Source organism: Manis pentadactyla, chromosome 14 (assembly GCF_030020395.1).
Source record: "Manis pentadactyla isolate mManPen7 chromosome 14, mManPen7.hap1, whole genome shotgun sequence".
Classification (NCBI taxonomy): domain Eukaryota; kingdom Metazoa; phylum Chordata; class Mammalia; order Pholidota; family Manidae; genus Manis; species Manis pentadactyla.
The window spans coordinates 50,511,010-50,525,624 of record NC_080032.1 but is presented as its reverse complement, the minus strand read 5'-3'; the positions used below and the strand labels follow the sequence as shown (position 1 = coordinate 50,525,624).

Sequence of the window (14,615 nt, the reverse complement as noted above, 5' to 3'; positions counted from 1 at the left end):
GTCAACATGACTCCAAATAGTTTATGTTCTTCTGACAAAAGTCCTGTTCTTATGATAGCTTTTATTTCCTATTTAATGATCACTTTGTGAAATCTTTCCTAATTATATTTTGGCTTACAAATCTTGTTTTGTGAACTGTGATTATTTTTTTGAAAAGGAAAACAATTTGAGGTATTTTGAAATTTAAAACATGCACTGATATTTTCTCCAAGCTGAGAATTGTCAGACTATTCGGAAGGGATAGGCACTGGCTTCCCAGCTACAGCGAGCCCCCTAAGGGAGATCTGATGAGGCGGGAACACATCCACCATTTGGCACTCAATTGAGAAATACATTTGGCCAAAATGTAACTGAGAAGAAGTTAAAATATCTTTAAATGAAATATTTATGTTTTATTGGCAAGTTGCTGATCCATAAAAGCAGCTCCACTCTGTTGATAAATATCCTTGAATACTCCTACCTGTCAGAAGGTGGAGCTCTAAACATATCTGAAATACTGGCTTTTTATATGTGTATTTCACAAATGTGTGCAGTGAGATTAAAGCACTAGTAAAGTGTTTAGAAAAATGGTTCTGAAGAATATTCTAGTTCTTTCAGGATAAAGTCATGCATATCTAATATGTACATGGTTAACTAACAAAAAAGATATTTAGTATGTTTCTTTGAAACTTAAATATATTGCCTCTATAAAAATGTAGGCATGGTAATTCAGAATAAGAGATAAAAGTATACTTAAAGAATAAGATACATTTAAAAAAAAATCAGGACCACCTACTTGAATGGAGGCAAGGTCATTAACACTTACAAGCATCTCGGATGTAGAGTAGCATGGCTATGAAGATATAATCAACTAAACTGAGGCTGGGGCCGTCTGCAAACAAGGCATCCCAGACAACCAGAAGATCCTGCAGGGGGAACTCTCGTCCAAAGAGCAGCCGGACCCACCGCCTAGAAACAAAACCAGAATTCAAAACACAGTACTTATAAGAGTAATACAGAAAGAAACGATTTTCTCCTGTTACTGAGAAGAAATTTGTACTTTTTACCTAATCACACTGAGCAAATATTATATATCAAAAATTAATATAGGAAAATAGAAATTTGAAGCTTTCAAATGAGTTTTGCTAATTATATAACTAGGCCACAATTATTAAACTTTATTCTTATATGTATAAAACACTAGCTCAATGTTTGAAAAGGGTAGAAATCTTTCATAATTGGTAGAAATCACAAATCTCAAAAAGGCAAAGAGAATGCATAGTGGTCTGACAGTTGCCTCACATGTAAGGTTTTGAGTTAAAAAATACATTTTCCAAAATTTTATGATCATTACTGGTATTTTTTGTTCTTGTTCACCGGACTTTTGCAAATGGATATGAGACAAATTACTACAGCCAAACAGAAAACTACATTCTCCCATTTCACTCCTATTTTAAAATACTCACTTTAAAATTAAATGTGGGCTCTGAAAGAAAAGTACATACCTATTTTTTGTCAAACGTAGACAGTTATTTCAAGTGAAACATATAGATACTTAATTTTTAGCTTTAGAATAGATATACCTTATACGTGAGGCCATCTTTCTTTATATGTGTATTTCAAAACACATCACCTCTATAGAGGGGAACACAAGCACCTATGCTACAGAGCAGACACAAGCCACTAACAAGGGTATTAAACAAGGTCTGTATATAACTATATATCAAAAACAGTAACACTTTAGACTTTCAAATAATAATTAAGCTATTTATAGTGAATTCTTACAGGAAAATGAAAATTCGCTTTGATATGTTTTTATCCATTTATTTTTAATTTTATATAACATGGCTATAATTTCCTTACACAAATTTTTCTCTAGGAACTTCAGCTAAATTTTATGTGATTCTAGCATGTAACAAATAATCAAAAACTCCAAATTTCTAGTACACCAAATAGTACATACAGAATAGAGGAAATTCTTTAAAAATTTGTTAAGAAATATTACCTCTTTGCAAAATTTGAAACCTAATATAACCATCTGTGGGGTTAAATGAGGCCAAAAAAAAATCAAATACTTTCTTCAAAGAGTATTACATGTACGGAGGAATTAGAGCTGTGACAAAACAGTGTATAATCACACATACATATCACAGTTTATTAGAAGCCATATAATCAAAGACTTAAGTTTTTTAGTCATATTATCAAGTTAATCAACAGAATAATTAAATTGTATTTTCAGCTACATCTTAAATTTTGTTACTCAATTTCTCAGGAAAAAACATTAATGCCTAAATAATATACCTTTTTAAAATGTTATAATATTGTTTACAATTTTTATCTACCTTTCAATTCATATTCCACTGCTAATTTGAGAAATGAGTAAAACAAACATTTTAAAAAATCTAATGTGCATGTACTTATGTGGCTTAGGAAAAGACATTTCTCCACACACTTCCAATTCTTTCAAATTACAAATGTTAATATTTACTGTTTTAAGAAGTATAAAAATCTCTCTAAATTAAATAGGTTGTTCTTCTTTATTACAAGGAATCAACCTGTTTTGCAAAGAGTATCAGGGGAACCAGAGAATGGGCAAAACAGAAAGTACTGGATTAAACCACTGTGGGTGCCTGTTTAAAGGACCTTTGAGCTGGTAACTATCTGCATTAAGTGACTGAAACATTTAGAATGTGGTTATTTAGTCACTCAACTGATAGAACTGGAAGAAAAATTCATCAGCAAAAGAAACTGATGAGGATCTAATGTATAACATGTGACTGTAGTTGACAACACTATATTGTACAATAGAAATTTGCTGAGAGTAGAACTTAAATGTTTTCACTAAAAAAAAAAAGATAAACGATCATTGATTAGATGGGAGGAATTCTTTCATAAGGTATAATACATCAAATCATCATGCTGTATACTCTAAATATCTTACAGTTTTGTTTGTTATACCTCAGTAAAGCTGAAAAATATAAATAAATACTGAAATAAGAATTATCTTGGTTTAATTGATAGGCAATTTTGGGCAGTTTCAAAACTGAGAATTGAGACATTCAAATGGTTCCTCCTGATTCCTACCCGGACACCCGGACACAGTCGGAGCATCACACCTGTAAAATAAGCACTCTGCCCTGACCATGTCCCAGTCATTGCTTGTAGGTTACTGTAATGCTCTCCGTATTTAAATAATCCCATTTGGTAACTACTGCTGCTGTTTCCTGAGAAATTGCTTTTGCTTAGCCTTCTTACATGTAGGGGAATATTTTTTTCCTGTGTTTTCCCTGTTATCTCCTATTGAAAGCAAAATGACTTTTTAAAAAGTTGACATTTATCATGCTATAACAGACATCATTTAGCAAAAAAGTATTAAAAAACCTGATGAAGGTAAATACACAGATGGGACTATAGTACTAGCCTTTCCCTTGTCCTTAAAGCACATGTCCTCCTCATTTTCTAAAGACAACCACATCTTTGGCTTCAACACTGAGCGCTTGAAGAGCAAAAAAAAGAAATAAAGTAGCCTATTTATTATTCCTCTTGTTACATTTATCTTATTTCTATAACAGAATGCCCAGTTACTGCTCAACCTTGTCTTACAACCTTCTTGCTGATTGGGTTTGTGGCAGCTTAGTTTCAAAACTGAAGCTGCAGACGTTACAGGCAGCTGTCTCCACTGCGGCACAGTCAGGACAGGGAGCCACAGACACCTACTGATCTACACGGAATGAAAGACAGCTTCAAAACTACACAGACCATGAATCTTCAGTACTTTGATATTTAATGTGTGACCTATGATATACTGCCTTATAAATGTTCTCCGTGGCTCTAGTTTTGAGATTTCATCTTGCCAAGTACACTGCTAAATAATTCCAGGGCAAGGACCAAGTTCTCTGTGTGTGTGAAAGAGTCAGTTCTTTGTAAAGAGCTCTGCACACTTTGCTAAGTGCTTTAAGTGTTTACCAAGGTCTTGTTAAACTCACTATAAAGCTACATGTCATACTACCAAGAAGCAAAGGTGCAGCTAAATTGGAAGTACAGGCATTGATCTTTTTAGTAGTGGCATAAAAATCATTCAGGAAGTGGTAAAAAAAACCCAGAAATAGATAAGGAAAAAAATTAATTAGCTGCCTAAGTTGTATATTCAAGGATATGAAAGCAAAAGACAGCTTTCCTCTATTTTACATGCAATTTTAGGAAAATTGAGCCAAATTCTCAAAATATTTAAGTAACACTATATGACTGATGGAATGCTTTGGGACCAACAATGACCTTATCAATAATTTAATCATTTTTATCCCAACTGGATTTAGTTCATACTTATATTCACCACACACAAAATTTCCTGTCCTATTTTGGGCTTTCTTCATTGAAAGCCAAGGAAAAATTCAGTTCTTTATGGAATTAGTTAGCAATAAAATTATTTCAGTAAGCTTTTGTATTCTTAGAAAGAAAAACTTACTCCAAGAAATGAGGTCTTATAAAGAAGTCACTCCTAAAATTAACATGTTTTTATTGCAGTCAAGAATATTTAGTGAGAGTCTAAATTACTAAGGGTGGCCTTAAATCTTTTTTTCCCCTTAAAGATAGCTTCCGTTTAATTGCTTGATACTATTAATCTTGCTTTATGTATGTTACACCTGCAGACTGCAATGCTTGTAACTGTATACATTTTATCACTTGCGATAATACAATAATTGATATTTTACCAGACCTAGTAATTAAAATCTACATAAACAAAAAAGACCATCTGAGTATTAAATTTAATAATAAACCACCTAAAGACAGGACAGTTTCTATGTTTGCACTTATACCACTTTTCTCAAGTTTAACTTTCTGTGTAATTAAGCTGCCATCCCCAGGGGATCAGTAACTACTGATGGTGTTATTGCTTGGTGAATGACTCATGGAAACACCAAGAAATACCCATTTTTTTAGCAATCAGCTTATGAAAATGACTAATATGACTGAGATTCAAATAAATACAGCCTTGATCAACATGGCTGTTACTGTTTACATGTGCAGAAAGAAATTTATATGCTAGATCTTCATTTCCTTTAATGACCCTTTAGTAAGACATGGGTATAGTTACCCTAGAAGAGCAAGGAAAACAGAAAAGGTATGCTTGATTTACTTAACAAACATTCTAAGGGCATCTGAACCTGTGGTCACTAGAGGATATCACCAGGTAAGGATCCTGGAATACAAAAGAGCAATGTTAGATTTTTGCTTAATGATATTAACTTTATCTTTTGCTTTCTGTTCACTTGTACTTTTCAATGCTAATGATTAATTTTGAAAGAATTCATGTCTAAATACAGAACCCAAATTCTGTATTTTTCTCAGAAAAAAACAAAAGCAAACTGAAGTGTTCATGCCCATGCGTGCCACACCTGCTTGCGTGAGCTTAGGCTCCCCTCACACTGGGTTTCTTTTGTACTCAATCCTTTTAATTCACCCTGATATTCCTTTATATCAACTCTGTGGAAACAGTCTCAAAATTAGTCTTCCAAAATTAGAGTCAAGTATTGCCATTACTAAAACTAGGGTTATAAGACATTCTTATCTTTAAATGTAACTTTTTTGGAGGGCAAAGCTACAAAAGATGAAAGCCAAAGTAAATAATTTCTTCCAATTTCACATTTATTATTCTTCTATTAGCTCTGCAGAATGCATTTTTGGAAGAAGTTTAGCCTGTTTACTATTTTTTTAATGTAGTTGTTGTGCCAATGGGTTTCAGCCCCGGGCAAGTTCGCTATGGATTGAATGTGACCAAAGAAACTGACAGCAAAACGTTCTTTGGGGTGGAAGAGTTTATTACCCAGCTTGTTCTCCCAGCAGTAGGTTGAGCACTAGTGTCTCTACCTCCGCCCAGAGCACTGGGCCGAGCTCTCTATATAGTACGATAATAGCTTATTGCCTAAAGATGTGGAAGCGGTAGGCCAGCAACAGGCCAGTTACATCATCAGGTAGTTTAAGTTCAGTGAGGATCCTGGCCATAGGAGCCCCGACTTCCCCACAGCAGTCAACTATTTCAATTCTGCCTTCTTGAAAATACTTGGAATCTGCATAGATTTGAAAACTTCAGGCCCATCAAACTCTGCTTCAAAAACAGAAGGAATTGAAACTGCAAAATAGTTATCTTTAAATAACTCAAATTTGCTTTCTAAGTGTTCCTTTTAATCCGTGGGTTGAACCCAGGTTGAATTTGGCTTTCGGGTAACACATGTTAAACCTAATTTAACCTCTACCAGATCTGTACATGAATTGTTTAAAGTATACTTTTGACTTTGGGAAAAATTCTCTGTTCCTTTCAGAGGGCACTATATAGCCCATAATTAAGGAAGGTTTTGTATTCCAAAAATAAGTTCCTAATATTTATCACTATTCCTACTGTAATTTATTCTTTTTAGTAAATGTTTGAAGTTGTTCTGTCAGAGCAACTGTAATATGTCTGTAAGAAACTGGCCTGTAGAGGCCAGGATCCTTACCTGACCCTAAACTACTTGATGATGCAATTGGCCTGCTGCTGTGCTACTGCTCCCACACCTGCAGGCAAAAATGAGCTATTATTGACTGAGTCACTATATAAGGAGCTCTGCCCAGTACTCTGGGTGGAGGCAGAGATCCAGGTACATTACAGACCTGCAGACTGATGGATGCAGGCTTGATTCTAGGGCTGGACCTACCACCAGGAGAATAAAGTCAGTATAAACTCTTTTACACCAAGAACATCCCATTGTCATTTCTCAGTCTCATTGAGTCCATAGTGAACTTGCCTGGAGCTGAAACCCTCAGGCAAGATACACCCTTTGCAAAAAGTCTGCATGGAAAGCAGAGCCTTGTGTATCTCTGGTTTTTTCCAGAGGTATAAGACGTTCATGAGAAGAGCACAGAGGATAACCATCATATATTTTGAGGCTGTATAATCCTTGGACATTCTCACACACACACACCCTTTTTTTAGAGGTATACTTGCTATTTGCATTACAAATTTTTGAGGACTAGGTAATTTTAGGGTGTGCAATTTTGAATTTGTATCAGTAAATTCAAATAAAGCTAGTGGAAGATGGTAACACTCCAATATAAATTTAGTTATATGACTAGAAGGTGCTGCCTTTGAGAATCTTGCTGTGCATTCTAACCAGGGTGCAGTTGTCCTGCCTTGAAGTTGCTGAGAAGTAATCTCTCTACTCCATTGCTTACTGACTCCATTCTAAGTGAGCGACTGCCCATCTTCTTGAGAAAATTACTTGGACACCACTACTGCCTACGAATAACAGCATGGAGAATTAATGTGTGGTTGGTGGGCATGTTGGGAAAATTAATTTTAGGCTCTGTGAATACTTGTTTTTATTCACACTACAAGTTTTAGTTCTAGAAAGTATGTAAATAGGCTTTATTTTGTCATTTTATCTTCAGGAAGGGGAATTATGATCAAATCAGTTTTCTAGATGAGCATACAGAGAATTGCTGAAAATAATTGCTCTTATACTCCATAATCTGAAACTCATTAAAAAACAAAACGTGTGTGACTTTACTTTTTTGAAATTATCGTAGACTACTTCAAATACTAATGGGATTTTAACCTCAGTAATAACACTTTTCAACTTCCTCTGCATAAATCTCCTAATACATTTATATGTATTTTTGGAAGAACTGACATGAGGTCTAGCACTAAGCTGAGAAATGACAGGATGCATGTGATTCAGGATGGATGTTAAGACCAGAAATCTACAGGGATGGTCATATGTCATCAAGAGAGTCAGAGCGAAGCCATTCCTCGCTGAACCTCTTACCACTTACCCGCAGTGTACACGGCCTGGGGGTTGGTTTTAACTGGCCCTCTCTTCCTTCTTTTTTTCTCTTCTTCCCTATCCCACAGGCTCCTGGGCCCTGTCCAGGTGGGACAAGTGCTTTACTTGGGCCTGGTGTTTGGAGGTTCCATATCTGTTGGTGTCACTGCTCCCAGCGACATTTTCCAGAGGCAACGGCACTGATAAACAAGTCCCAACTAAAGGGCCAGCTAGTGACAGTTAGGTTTCTCTCCTTTCTCCTGCAGATCACAGGCTCTGTGAGGTTGTTAGTGTTGTACATAGAGTAGGGGGTTAATAAGTGCTCATTAAATTAACATGAATCCTCTTTCCCAGGTCAGCTCTTCTTAGCCAGGGGTCTTATCATCTTCATCTCAAGCCTGTATCTTTGATTCCAACAGGTTTCCTAGCTGCTCATCAGACACCTGCCTGGGCATCTCTCGTCTCTGTAGGGATCCCTGGACACACATATCAAGTAGTAAGTTATCACTCCTACGCAGGCATTGATCAAGACCTCCTAAGCCCTCTCGGACCTTCCCCCTTTATTTCCAGAGCTCTGGCTCCCTGCCTGACCATACCTCAGACCACCCTCAGCCGGGCATATGGTCCACTGGACTTGTTATTCAAAGTGTGGTCCTAGGGCCATTACCGTCACCTGGGAGGCTGTCAGAAATGCAGACTCCTAGGTCCCAATATTGTGCTGCTGGATCAGAATCTTCATTTTAAAAAGACCTCCAGGTGGTCTGCATGTATTTTAAAGTTTGAGAGCACAGGACTAGGTGACAGATTCCTGTGCCCTGTCCATTTTAGTGCCAGCTATCAGAACTCCTAAAATCTACCACACATTCACGTAAAATGTTACTTTAGGAGGGAAAAGGCTTAAACTATTAGATGACTCTTTTAATTAGAATGGTGTTCTCCAACTGTAGCATGTGTAAGACTTGGCTGGAGAGCTTATTAAAACACAGACTGCTAGAACCCATCCTCAAGGTTTTTGGATTCTGAGATTAACTGGGGCCTGATAATTTGCATATTGAACTACCTCCCTGTTGTTGCTGATACTTTTGACTTGCAGACCACAGAATGAGAATTACTACATAGGACATTTTGGAAATTCTGGTTTTTTACCATATACCCTCAGCTTGGTCCTTGGTATGGGTCCTTAAATCAACTCACTCAACATATCTAGTAATTGGACTAACAGCTGTGAAACATCTAATGACTGGAACACAAAGCACACAGCAGACAAACCCTCAACATTCTCTACCTATCAACTTCTATATGTTTTCCCTCAGGAAAATGCTACTACAAAAACACATTCTAATAAAAAGGAGAGACATAGATTTGGGGGAGAGGGAGGAAGCCTCTTAAAGATTGGGAGAAGCTGGACCACTATGACTTTTTAAAAAAAACTCCCAATGTATTACAAGATGCCAAAAACTTGTGACTTTTTAAATGTTAACATTTACAAGTTGATGTTTTGTAAACATAAATTTACTATGATGAATACATATAATCTCCCTTGAAGGTAGAGTGAATATTCTAAATTTGAGGCCCTTTGTGTTTAGTCCTGAGCCTCCCATGGGCCTCTTGTGAATGGCTCTGGTGAGGTCAGACAGTCGAGACATGGCAGGATATGGTTGATTAGCTAAATGCAAAGAGATGGAGCTGTGAAGGAAGTGGCAAGTACATCAAGGGCAGAGAGTCCCAAAGTCACCAGGATGCAAAGGAGCATTCTCCACCCCCTTGCAGAACCCCTATGATATCAGGAGCCTGATTGAGTGACTGTCTATTGGGTGTTTATTCCGTGTTACCAGTGACCAATTCTCACCTAAGATTTGGCACTACCAACTTGCTCAGATGGATCTGACTGTGTCTAAAATAAAACGTGCATTTAAAATGTCATTCCAGGAAAAAGGAAAAGCTGAACTCTCAGAGACTTTCCCCTAGTGGTGTTATTATCAGCTCCTGGATGTCCTGGTAGAGGAGATTTCAGGAAAAGGGAGAGTTCCTAGAATCAGTAAAATCTCAACACACAGTTGAAATAAAGGAAGACGACCTAAATAAGAGCACACAGAAACTATTGACTAAAAGCTTGCTATAGGAAGGGAATCAGCCACCATCACTTACACTTGGCAAAGAACCCAAAGTAATTGGGGCAGTGAGAAAGCTTTATAATGAAACAAAGGGAAGGCTTCAGGTATGCCTGATTGGAGGTTGTTAAGTAAGATGGTGGGCTAGCTAGTAAGGACCGATTGTGATTGGTTTGGAAAGCACGCAGCTACCCCCTTACCCAGCAGAGACTAAGGCTATGTCACAATCACTATGTCATTCATCTCACTTCATCTCTTCATTTTATCATTTCACATTATCACAAGAAGAAGCCTGAGTCCAGTATGATAAGATGAGAGAGGCAGAGAACATGTTCACATAACTGTTATTACAGTGTACTGTTAAATGTTATTAATAGTTGTTTTTAATCTCTTACTATGCCAAATATATAAATTAAACTTTACCATACGTATGTATGTATAGGAAAAAACAATATACATAGGGTTTGGTACTATCCAAAGTTTCTGCTATCCACTGGTGGTTTTGGAAAGTATCCCTTGCAGAGAAGGGTGGACAGCTGCATGTGGCTTTCTGTGCTTGGTTCAAATTGGAAGCAGGCAAAAACTAGGGACATTGGCAGTTGTTGACCAAGTCCTGACTGTTCTGGCTGATTTTGCTGAAGAGGTTATGGTTTGGCTTCCTCCACTTCTTATGCAGGTCAGAGTTCTATGGTTCTATATTGTCTGGGAATCGCCCATTCTCATTTTCAGTTCTTCAGTGTTGACTTCTGGCTTCTCAGTCAATGCCTGTGCCCACACTGAAACTAGCTACAGTTACTGAAATTCACAAAATTACTTTCTCCAGTAGTTCTGATGCCCAAATGGAGACAGGTTTGAGAGGCAGTGGCTACAGGTGTGTTCTTTCTTCCTTTATAAAACTTTATGAAAAGTATAAAAAGTGAAACTTCAATTCTCTATCTAAATAGGAATTGAAGACTCCTTTGAGAATTTAGTCTAGTGTATGAACCTGCTCCCCTAAGATGTACACACATCCATACATACAGCACCTACACATATGCAAATCACTTCAGGGGTATAGCTGACCTATGGACCTTAAGTTGAGAAGTCAGGCTCTACATTATTATTTATTTTATTTTACATGCTTTTTGCCATGGAAAGTTACATTCTCCTGAGAGGAATACTTAGTCTCCTTATGCTTATTACTTTAAAAGAATAGCATATCTTTCTTTTTGCAAGATCCCTGGATTAGGTCCCTTGCTATGCCAGGAGCTAAACTGCATAGCTGAATTGACCAAACAGCCGAAGTCAGCAGCATATTAGGAAAATGTTCACACCTTGGCAATACTCACCTCCACCAAGACAGGGGTAGGACGGCTGGGGAGAGGGTGGTGGACATCCTTTGCTGATGTTCTCTCCTGGCTCGTGCTAACCCTGATCTCTCCATAAGTGAGACTGCTACAGAAAACATGGAGGATCTTCATTTAAAAAGTAGTTTCTGAATTTCAACTGTGTGCCAAGTACTGTGCTAGGACCTAGATTGGATGATATGCTGACAACTTTCAAATCAGGAACATGGAAATTATCAAAGTAAAATTCTAACTCAACCAAACTCCTCTCAAGATGGGTTCCCACAGTCCCTCCTCATTTTTCTCTGCCCCCTCCCCACTGAGTCCCCCAGCCAACCAGGACATGTTCAGGGAATGCAAACTAATGGGAACATTAGCAAAATATAATTAAGGAAGGTAAAAACAATTTAAAACATTACTAAATACATTCCAAAGCCAGGTATTAATTGTTTTTGGATTATCCACCATTTGGGATTACGTGTGCCCTAGTTCTTATCCAGTAATGCAGACAAATGAAGAGCTGAATGTACCTATTTGCATAGGGCCCAGATGACTTACAAGCGGGTAGGGAGGGATGGGGAGGAAAAAAGAAAACTCTGAAGAGGCCAGTAAAGGCAATGAGTAGTCACTACCACCACAGTCATTATTTTGGGTATATGGAGTTGGTGAGAAATTCAGAAGTCCACTCAGTCGTCCCAAATTAACTTTCCTTAGTAATGAAAGCAAAATGGAAACAAAAGAGGGTTAAACGGGATGGCGGCTCCATCTTATCCCTAGCTCCCTCATAAAAAGCTGAAGTTTAGTGCCCAAAGAACTGTATAATCAACAAAGTGTGTAATTTTTTTAAAAATAAGGACAAATATACACTAAGCAAGGAAAGTGTGTTTTCTTAAGCACAGAAGATTGCAACTCAAAGTTTTAAAATAAACACAATTTCTGATGATAATGGTAAAAATCAGCATTTTGATGGCATTTTTGATTACTAAAAGTACTATCAAATAAATGATTTAAAATTAAAACTTAACCCTCTAAAAGCAGTATTTTCTTCAAGAGGTCTGAGAAATATACGCATTAGGATCACCAGTGGAAAAGCTCGCCCATGAATCAGTCACAGATGATCGCTCGCACACCTCTGCCCGCCCTCGGTACACAGTCACGCCCCCAAGCAGGCAGGGCAGGCACGTGCCTGCTACAGATGCCTCAGGGCTCAGCCGCGGCATGCCCCGACCGGAAGCCGACTTTGAGTTACACGCGGATAATTCAACTCCTCACTCAGTGTTCCTTCCGCTTTTTTTATACTCCTTTTGCATTCTCCTCTAAATTCCTAAAGGATGTCTAATTCAGATTTTTATTAAAAAAATAATCTCTCCACATTAATGACCGAGTCAGAATACACAACATCTACTATTGCTGTTATCTGTGTGGGAACTGAGTTTTTCTGAGTAGAAGAAACAGCTCTCTGAAGGACTTACTTTGATGCATCATCTGCTACTTCATGAGGACCCCGGTTACAATACAGTGGTAATTACAGCTGCAGGACCCTACAAGATTTACAGTGCTTCTATTCAAGGAAATTCGTTAAAGAAACTATGAAGAACTAAGAGCTTACAAAAAACTAATTGCCACTTTTGGTCAACTGATTTTAGAAAGACTTAGGAGGTCTAGAACTGTATATCAGACTAATGGAGAGAACAGAAACTCACTGAAGTCTGCTTTACTGAGGGCATCACGGTATACAATATGTTCATAAATTAATCTGCTTGTAAACCAACTCAAATACAAAGCACAAAACATCACATAAAATACTTTAAATTTATTTTCATCAACAACACTCATTTCCTTTCCACATCAGCTGGAACGTACTGTGGCTGAGTGCTAGTATTGAGAAGATACAAATCTGCGATTTCCAAGTCTGAAATGCTGCTCTCAGTTATAGCCTCCTATCTTACATTCTTCTCACTTGCTAAATTCTTTTATTTCCTATGAATTAAAATGAGAACTATGCGGGTTACTGTTTTGTTAATTTAGAGTAAATTTTTGCAAATGGTGAAAAGGGATTTTAAATTGTAACTTTAAATAAGTAATTTCTCTTCCATCCCAGATCTTCTCCCTCCAAACCCACCTTCCTAAGGGCAGCCAATGTTCATTCTGACTCAGAGACATTTTAATGCATGTATGTACCTGTTAAACATATATGGGAACATATGGTACCATGTATTTTTGAATTTAACAATATGATTGTTAAAATGTAGATGATTCCAAATCAGCATTTATAAAAATACCTTATCTTCTTTCACGGTTACATAGCATTCCACTGAGTGGATGCATCATGATTTAACCAGTTTGTTTATTCTGTGGAATTTTTAGATTTCTTTCTTTGTTATTACATGATACTGCATTGATTATCCTATCTTTGTACAGGCATATGTTGTTTTATTGTACTTTGCTGCCCTCCACAGATACTGTGTTTTTTACGAATTGAAAGTTTGTAGCAATTCTGTGTCAAGCAAGTCTTATGGCACCATTTTTCCAATAGCACTTTCTCACTTCGTGTGTCTGTGTTGCATTTAGTAGTTGTTTCAGTATTTCAAACTTTTAATTTATTATTATATTTGTTATAGTGATCTGTGATCAGTGATCTCTAATGTTATTTTTTATAATTGTTTTGGAAAGGAGCCATGAACAGCACCCATATTATACAGCAAACTTAATCAATAAATGTGGTTTGACTCCTCCACTCACCAGCAGTTCCCCCACCTCTCTCCCTTTTCTTGGGCCTCCCTATTCCCTGAGGCACAGCAATATTGAAATTGGGCCAGTTAATAACCATACAATGTCCTTTAAGTGTCCAAGGGAAAGAAGAGTCACATCTCTTACTTTAAATCAAAAGCCAGAAATGATTAAGCTTACTGAGGAAGGCATGTTGAAAGCCAAGATAAGCCAAAAGCCAGGCCTCTTGTGCCAAACATTTAGTCAAGTTGTGCAGGCAAAGGAAAAGTTCTTGAAGGTAATTAAAAGTGCTGCTGCAGTAAACACACAAATAATAAGAAAGCAAAACAGCCTTACTGCTGATGTGGAGAAAGTTTTAGTGGTCTGAGAGATCAAAGCAGCCACAACATTCCCTTAAGCCAAAGCCTAATTCAGAGCGAAGTCCTAACTCTTCAATTCTGAAGAAGCTGCAGAAGAGAAGTTTGAAGCCAGCAAAGTTGGTTCATGAGGTTTAAGGATAGAATCTGTCTCTGTAACATAAAACTGCAAGGTAGAGCATCAAGTGTTGATGGGGAAGCTGCAGCAGGTTAAAGATCTAGCTAAAATAATGAATGTGGCTACACTAAACAACATATTTTCAGTGCAGATGAAACAGCCTCTTATTGAAGGCAGAAACTACCTAGGAATTTTAT

The 14,615-nt window shown here is 37.3% G+C and overlaps 1 protein-coding gene across 8 annotated transcripts in view; it reads right to left on the bottom strand.

Annotated features, from left to right (window-relative positions):
• The window catches only part of TBC1D5 (TBC1 domain family member 5), a 659,247-nt gene that overhangs the window by 163,825 nt on the left and 480,807 nt on the right, over window positions 1-14,615 (bottom strand). For all 8 annotated transcript variants that reach the window (XM_057491222.1, XM_057491228.1, XM_057491223.1 and 5 more), the window contains one exon: window positions 806-948. In XM_057491222.1, the coding sequence (XP_057347205.1) occupies window positions 806-948 (143 nt within the window). The remainder of the gene's footprint in view (window positions 1-805; window positions 949-14,615) is intronic.